Raw genomic sequence first — 8713 nt, forward strand, 5'->3', positions numbered from 1 at the left:
CACCCCCCCCTCCTCCCACACACACACACACCCACACACACACACACACACACACACACACACACACACACACACACACACACACACACACACACACAGCTCTACTAAAACAGATTTTTGTTAAATGTTAGTTTAAATTAAAAGCTCAAGATTGTTAAACTGAGATTTTGTTAAAAGGTTATAAAGTAATGTAAAAACTGAGTAAAATTAAAATTTTAAACTACTTTATTGATCCCAAAGAGAAATTAAATGTTGTAACTCATATCAATTCAGATTATTCAGTTATTATAAATAATGATCGCTGTTGGCAGGAACTTAATTTTTATAAAGAAATATTCACATATCTGTGCCTAATCTATTATTTTTATCACATTTCTGGACAGGAAAGTAATTTAATTGAAATTAAGCAACTAAAAATAAAGTTGTTTTATTTTGTAAACAAAGGATACAAACAAAAAGGAAAAAAATCTAACAAATCTAGCAGGTGAAAAAGTTAGACCCCCCTACTCCTGTTTGAGCCTTTCTAAACAAAGAGTAGATTCATGAAACTCGTTCAGACAAAAGTTTTTATCAAAATACAACATATTAATGTTTACAATACGAAATTTGTGGCCATTTTTAAATAATCACCATCTTATTTCTGGTTTTAGATTCTAAAACATAGAAAAACATAAAACATTTAAAAAAAGACAATTGTTACATGGTCTTCCATGAGATGTTGATGGTTTTGGAAATTCAAATTCAAAAATGCTTTATTGCTCCCAAAGGGAAATTAAATGTTAGTGTAATGCATAATAAAGAGACTTAACAGAGTTCTTGAAAATGATGCAAACAGAAAACGATGTAAAGGTTTTCTTTTTGGCAATAAGTCAATGTTTTTTGGTGTCTAGAAAACGAGCCTTTTTGTAAACCTCCTTACTGTCCAGTCACGGGCACTGCGTCGTTACCTAGCAACCCCAGCCAAGCCCAACCTGTCGCCTAGCAACCACAGCGGAACTCCCTAAAACAGGTCATTCTGAAAAGAGCTCAAACTGGGCAGAACTGACCAAACTAAAATTTGATTATCTAAGAATCACTTTGTTAAAAAAATCTAATGAACATGTTTTATCGCCCATAGAGCTATGCTAACCTGGTGAAGGAAGGAAAGTAGGTCACCTTTAAAGTAACTCCTGACCCCAGGCGGATTGTGACAGTAAGCAGGCCACAAAACATCCAAATGAAACAGCCAGCTATTGTAAATTTGATTGTTCTGTTAAGTCATCAGATGTAAACGGTGGCAACTGGTTGTCCAGCTGGTCCCAGAGAAGTCAACGCTAAGGCAGACAATCTCAAAAAACACCACGAGTTTGTTAAAATGGTGCTTCAGTAACCGTCCTGGAGGTTATCTACAATGAACCTGATGATTCCCAAATATGGAGATTTTTTTCTCAGTCTAGTTTCATACAGGAAAAGGACTGACTTCATTTCCTTTGTAAATAATCCTCTAATGCAAATGTAGTCACAGTTTGAAAATGGCCAAAGTCTGTTTTGGTTTTAGTCACTCTTAGCTGTTAGCTTGGTGTGCTCTCTTTGAATTTTCTCACCTGAAATGCATCAGGAGAACCCCCTGAAGTCGGAATACAAACTGGAAAAATTGGACATTATGAAACACTATGTTCAAAATCCAATATGGCTGCCGTGCATATGAAAATAGTGAAAGTGCATCTGGGGATTATTGTGCAAACAAGGATTCTTCTTAAAGGCAAGAAAATTACAGACACTGTGCATCCGCTTTGTGAGATGGTTAACAAACAAAAGTGTCTTCCAGCAGAGACTTCTTCTGATCGACAGTAGCACAGACTGCTACAGGAGATCCTTTCTGAACTACATTTAATTCTCTTAAATGCCGATCGGAGTTTTTTAATTGAATTGAAGTTGCAGATATATGCCATTTTATTTCTGGGCAACTTAACTTTTGTATTTGTGCGTAAAATAAAAACGAAAAAAATCCTTATCTAGTTGTTGGCACAAACAATTAGGAAACCACATCCAAATAAGTCGAGCGCAACTCAGGTGTGATCTTAGACTGAAATCCGATTTCCAATCATAAGAAGACGCCAACTGCTTATAACCTTCAAACAAAACCTCTCTTCAAAACCGCTGATCTATCCCATTTAAAGTTGTGCAGAAGAGAAGCAGATCTAAAATGGTGCCAGAAATAGAAATAAAAAGGTTTACAAATAGTTTTCCTCCTTTTAAAAACCTAAAAATAGAAATCTCCTGGCAGCTTTTAGGATCAGAAAAGCTTTTTGCTTGTTTCTCCCTCCACTTTTTAATAAGCGAGACTATGAGATAAAACTTCTTTTTTTTTTAAAGTGCCACTTTATTACAAAAGTATAAACTTGACTTGACATTTCATGAATAGTAATCTTGATATAAAACATTACAATCTTTTGCACTTTAGCACTTAAATTACACGCTTTTTCGAATACAAGACCCTGTAGTCTGAATAGCAAACACACAACATTAGCTGCCACATTTAAAACTTAGCAGGGCTTTTTCCAAGAACACACCGTAGCTTCATGGCTTCCATAAAACAACAAACAGAGAGTAACACGGAATATTTTTTACATTGCAGCTGTTTTGCAGTTTTGTGTCACAATATAAGTCATTCCAAAAAACACAACTAAACATAATAGAAAAAGATAGATTTCTTGACACTGATGATATATTTATTATTCTTTCTCTTTTTGTCATGTACATACACGTTGCATCAACATTACAGTATAATCACATTGTTTGTTGGGGGTATTTGGTTGAGTGAAGTCGCTGTTATTGTTCAGGTTTTGGATGTAAATTTGTGGTTTTGTAAGGGGGAAGGTTGATGCTCTTTCGGTTTACGTCTTTATTTTTTTTTTATTTTTCGCGATATATTTTAACACTGATAACAGAGAGAGTGTTCATCAATGGAGTGACGATGAGACGGGACATTTGCTAACACAAGTCAGTTCCTGTTGTAGCTCTCTGCGCTGCACTTTGATGGAAACCCAAGCGGATTCGTATGACCACAAGGCAGGGATGATCCACAGATGTGACTGAGCAGACAGGGGCGTGTTGAAGTGGGGGGCGTGAGGGGGCCGTGGACCGTTCTCCTGGATTCATTTGGGCCACAGCAGAGCATCTAAACACCGCCAAGCCAAACACATCCTTCATCAAACCGGCTTAGAGCTCCACAGATAAATAAAGCAACACAGTAAAAACAGAAAAAATAAACAAAAACGGTAAACAGCCAACTACAAAAAAAAAAAAAAACATTCATATAGAGAAACCACATGACAGTGCTTGTTTTTTTTTTTTGTTTTTGTTTGTTTTTGCTTCTTTTTTTTTTAGGCATGCAACTCGTAGCAGGCAAAGTGCAGGAACAGGATCAACAAAGTAAAACACTTCATATACAGACAGCAGTGGAGACAGTGTTCAGTCCATGTCGAGTGAAACTTCATGGAGGGAAGAATCCGATTGGCTTTCTTATTTTTTCTGTTAAGGTGAAAATGGTCTCAATTTGTCGAAGCTTTTAGGAGGAATGCAAAATGTGCAATTTTTCATTATAATACTATTTATAATTTGTTTTTCTTCTTGGTCCCTGAGCTTTCAAGTGTTTTGATTAATATTTAATTTGATTTCTATCCTGGTCAAATATACAGGGAAGGCCTGTTCACCACAGACTAAGTGCTACTAAAATATTTCCCCAATTAGAGGTCCAGCTTGGACCGAACATGGGACTATTTTTACCCGCTAGAATTGAGGAAGAATTTAGGCTTTTGACTTCATTGTGCTTTGCACAGATGTATCAGTAAAACTGAAGTGCTACTGTTTACCTACAGATCACTCTGCAATGGTCTTGTGCTCATTTATTATTGACTACCTTTGGATTCCTTTAAGGTTTGCAGACAGGACTTTGTATTCAGCCCAGGTCATAACAGATCAACATTACCACCCAACGCCTCTGCACGGAAAAAAACACTAAATCTTACCAAACATTTTTTTTTTATCTCGTTTCTAGTGCAAATATTTTACTACACTTAAAGTGAGTAAAAACTAACTTACAAGTAACTTTACAGAAAGATGTAGGAGCTTGTTTTAGATCAATAATGCCTTACTGTTGATTTAAAAATACCAGTTTCATGGGTGAATTTTTCTCTTACAACATGGGAAAAATGTCTTATTTGTAAAAAAAAAAAAAAAAAATCAACTAGTACTTTTGTATCAATATTGAAGGGATCCTTTTGTTCAAAAGTCACATTTTGCACATTTTTATAATTCCATTTTGGTCTCTGCTGCTTCTATAAACACCCCAATCGCTTCAGAAAACCACCCAGACTTTTTTGGCACTAACTTTGTATTATTTAGTGTGTGAAAATTCAAAAACTCCTGGATGTAACGTCACAAATCAGCAGCCGCTGCGTCGTTACCTAGCAACCGAAGCTGAATTCCTATAGACCAATCACATTTGGTCAGCTGGTTTTACCGCTGTGTGCTGCTGGGAAACACAAGTTGTTGAGTTAACATTCAGAAAAGATGTTAGAATAATGTTTAAACATGGCTGTATAATCACGCATCTGTTTTCAGCCGTTTCCACTCAGCCGATGGGCGGCGTGGTCAGCAGGACTTTATTGGATTTAAAGTGACGGAGACGCTAGAACGGCTCAAAACAAGTAGAACAGACCAGATTAAAATTATCTAAAAATGATTTCAACAGACTTAAAAAAAAAACGGTTTCTACCCAAGAGCTGTTGTTGGTCTAAACATCGTAAATTCATCCAAACCTATTTTCTTAATATCTCGGTTGTTTCTGTTTGTTTTATGTATGTATTCATTGCAGAGTTGCTATTTTTTTATTGCACAATGACAATAATTATGATTCTGATTTTGTGCAAAAAATATAATGAACATGTTTTGTACAAATAAATAAATTATGGACAACTCTGGCCATCCTCTTCATGACACAGAGTGTCTTCAGTCAGAGGCTTCTTCAGATTTGCTGTAACACAGACTGCTACAAGAGACCTTCCCTGCCAACAGTCATCACCATCTACAGCAATTCTTTGCAAAATTTGAATTGATTAATTATAACAACAAATAATTTGGAATGAATAAAGTGTTTCTGAATTTGAAAAGCCCAGAAATCTCTCCTCAAGGACGCATAGCAGGTCACCCTAAAGCAGTTATTGACTTAAAACAAGCTCTTATATCTTGCTGAAAAGTTACTTGTAAGTTTGTTTTGCCTAATTTCAAGTGTACTAAGACATTTGCACTAGAAACTGCAGCAAAGTACTTGGTAATATGTGGTGTTTTTGCAGCGTGGCGCCTGTGAAAGGCCTGATGTCGTGACTTTAATGTAAACAGTATGTGTGGTGGGCATGATGGGACCCAGCAGTGTCAGCTCAGAGGGGGTCACAGTGCAGCCGCTGCCTCAGAGCCCTGTGACGTACATCTCCATGCCGTCGTTGAAGGTGAAGATGGTGGTGGTGCTGGAGGTGGCGGAGCCCTGCTTCAGGTCGCCAATGCTCTCGTACAGGTTCTCCCCCGGCAGCAGCAGGGCTTTGGCAGGAAGGTGTTGCAACTTGGGCGTCTGCTGCGTGGGCGGCGGCGGCGGAGGGTGCTGCTGCTGCAGGGGCTGCTGGGCTTTCTTCCTCCTCGGCCGCAGCGTGGCACATGTGTTCGGAGGCCGCTCGCGCTTCCAGGCGCCCCCGCCTTCCATGTTGTCGTACGCCGGGTCGCACTCCTCCGTGCCGATGGACTCGTAGCAGTGGTCGTCCAGGGAGCCTCCGACCGCTTTGCCCTCTTGAGGGGCCCATGTCTGCGGTTTGACCACAACGCTGAATCCACCGTCTCGGTCCCGGTCGCCTCGACCCAGGGTCCGGAAGCCGAGGTTCGCCGGGGGAGAACCCGGCATCGCTCTCTTCTTCTTTCCAGGTTTGCACACTTTGGAGTACATCTCAGCCACCTGGAGTCAGACAGGAAAATGTTTTTTATTCAGAGATGTTAAGAAGATGTTCAAGGATCCTGGTGTAAACAGCTGCTTCACTGCAAAAACACAAAGCCTGACCCGTTGTCTTCTCTAGTTTCTCGTGCAAATATCTCAGTGCGCTTCAAATAAGACAAAACAAATCTACAAGTAACTTTTCAGTACAATAGAGGAGCTTGTTCTATGTCAGTAACTCCTTAATTTTATTTGAAAACTTTCAGATTATTTCACTTGTAATTTGGTAAAATAAGTGGAATAACCTGCCAGTGGAAATAAAACTTTTTTTGACTTTAACAAGCTCCTATATGTTGCTGAAACGTTACTTCTAAGTTAGTTTAGTTATTTCAAGTGTTTAATAAGATATTTGTAACAAAATTAGACCAAAATTACTTGGATACTATATTTTGGATACTGCCAAAAACTAGATTGTTTTGCCAAAGTATTTGTTTGCATTCAGCTCTCTGCAAAAATAGTTCAAGTCCAGTGAAATAAACTCTCTGGACAGAACAGGATGATTATATTAAAGCTGTTTTCTGCACAACTGTAAATGTTTTTCAATCCATCCATCTAGCAATGAAGTGAAAAAGACCTTCAGGGAGCTTAAAGAAAATAAAATACTCTGTGGCAGAAACACCTGCACAAATATGACCTCCATTAAAAGTAATCACCAGCAAAGGAAAAGAGGAATCCTCTCTTCAAAACCGAACACCAGCGGCAAACAAACAAACCTTCAAACAAGAAAAGGCAGAAAACACTGGAGCTCATTGACTGGTTTTCAGGTTTTCTCAAAAAGCTCCATGGACACCAACATTTTGACACCGTTTGTGTTTTCATCAGCGTCACCAAGCAATTAAAGAAACCTGTCTTATTTCAATAAAGCCCCAAAAGACTGAAGCTAAAATAAAGCAGCTTTAGTACGTTTGGTAAAACACATATTTGTTGACAACATCTACAATCTTCAACAGATTTTACATTTTTTTCATTTCAGACAATGAAATGTACAAAAAATGATGTTTAAAACCTGATATTTTTGATTGTAAGGAAGAATGTCAGACATTTCGCTTACATTTCTATAGACTAGGGGTGTTCAAAGTGCAGTCCGTGGGCCATTTTTGGCCTCTGAACTGAATTTGTGCGACCCAAATCTGCCAAAGAATAAATCAAATCCTGTTCTTACCTCTGACAACCAAAAAAATTAAAACTGCATGTTTTTAAAATAATGTTAAAGAAAGTTTACAATAATATGAGCTTGTTTTAAGTCAATAATTCCTTAATATTGATTTTTAAAAAGTACCAGTTCCACTGGGAGATTATTTTACTGATAACATGGGAAAATGTCTTGTTATAAGTGAATAATGTGCCAGTGGAACTAGTACTTTCTTAATCAATATTAAGGAATTATTACATTAATCAAGCTCATATTTTTTGCTGAAAAGTTACTTGTAAGTTGGATTTGTCACCAAGATATTTGCACCAAAAACTAGATCAAAAATAGTTGGTGAGATTTTGTGTTTTTGCAGTGTAATCCTATATCTATTTCCTTCTGCTTCATAATTGTGCATTACTTTGACTGGGCCCTTAGTGTTGGGGACAAAAATCAGAAAAAGTTCAAAGGGAATGAATACTTTACTACATTGCAAATAAATTGATTTGTATATGCATTAAAGGTGGAGAACGACCAACATTTTGAATCGTGTTACGCGTCGTCGTCACTCACCACTGCGGCAGACGGCTGTATATTCTCCACTAAATGGGCTCCCAGTGGGCCCAGCGCTTTATTCTGGAGCATCAGCATGTCATCATCCTCCGGAGGCTTCCAGATGTACTGCTCTCCATTGCCCATAAACATCACTTCCTGTCAGCACAGCAACAAGCCAAGCTTTAGGACAGAGTTGGTCACATGTTCAGGCATGCTGCTGCAGAGACGGGAAGACCTCTCCAGCTGTGAAAACTGCATTTCCAAACGGACTCATGGGTGACAAATTAACCTCTCTTAAGAAATGGCGTAGTGTTGGAGTCGTGTTGAATGGATTTCATGCGGCGCTGAAGAGATTTTCCCTGAAAGGTGGAGCCTGTGAGGAAGCAGGTGCTTTTATTGTAGATGACTCAATTTCAGCGAGTTGCATCATCCAAAAGGAAATCTGTGGCGGCCAGACCTGTGAGCAAACTGCGTACGCTTGTAAGCCTGTGAACTGTGCGTGTAAATGAACTCGGGTCACAGCAGACAGCGCGACCTTTCTGACCTCAAACGGGGGCAGCAAATGGCGTCCCACTGTCACCTGGAGGGGAGCAAAGAGCCATGTACAGTAAAAACCAGCCAGCCAACCTGCAGTCCTGCTGCTGTGAACATATGGAGGAGGTGACACCGCTGAGGGCAGAAAGACAAGAACCCGGCCACAAATAAACAGGTTCACAGCCTGAACTTCAAAGAGGTTTAAGCAGAAGTGCCAGCGTACGAGAACAGCCGGGGGAAACTGCATCACTGGCACAATTACAGCCCCGCAGATCCTCCGCCAAGAGGAAACGTCACAGAAACGCCACGCTGCAAAAGATTACCGAGTATTTCTGGTCCAGTTTCTAGTGAAAATACCTTAACACACTCAAAATAAGACAAAATTATCGCTTTTGTTTCTGAAAAGCAACTTTTCAGAAAGATATAAGAGCTTATTTTAAGTAAACAGTTCCTTAATATTGATGAAAAAGTTCTAG

General features: G+C 38.9%; 1 protein-coding gene and 1 long non-coding RNA gene across 4 annotated transcripts in view; both read right to left on the reverse strand.

Moving 5' to 3' along the window:
• The window catches only part of LOC106952567 (uncharacterized), a 28094-nt gene extending 27022 nt beyond the window's left edge, over positions 1-1072 (reverse strand). Inside the window, exon 1 of the long non-coding RNA XR_001426014.1 lies at positions 1033-1072. This is a non-coding gene — a long non-coding RNA (uncharacterized LOC106952567). The remainder of the gene's footprint in view (positions 1-1032) is intronic.
• Positions 1073-4138: 3066 nt separating this feature from the next.
• LOC106952532 (verprolin) overlaps positions 4139-8713 on the reverse strand; it is a 27822-nt gene continuing 23247 nt past the window's right edge. For all 3 annotated transcript variants that reach the window (XM_015040702.1, XM_015040716.1, XM_015040710.1), the window contains 2 exons: positions 7722-7859; positions 4139-5983 (listed from right to left, as the gene is read on the reverse strand). In XM_015040702.1, the coding sequence (XP_014896188.1) occupies positions 5450-5983; positions 7722-7859 (672 nt within the window). In that variant the 3' untranslated portion in view covers positions 4139-5449. The remainder of the gene's footprint in view (positions 5984-7721; positions 7860-8713) is intronic.

Source organism: Poecilia latipinna, unplaced genomic scaffold, assembly GCF_001443285.1.
Source record: "Poecilia latipinna isolate Pla-1442-1.1 unplaced genomic scaffold, P_latipinna-1.0 Scaffold31, whole genome shotgun sequence".
In the NCBI taxonomy this organism is placed as follows: domain Eukaryota; kingdom Metazoa; phylum Chordata; class Actinopteri; order Cyprinodontiformes; family Poeciliidae; genus Poecilia; species Poecilia latipinna.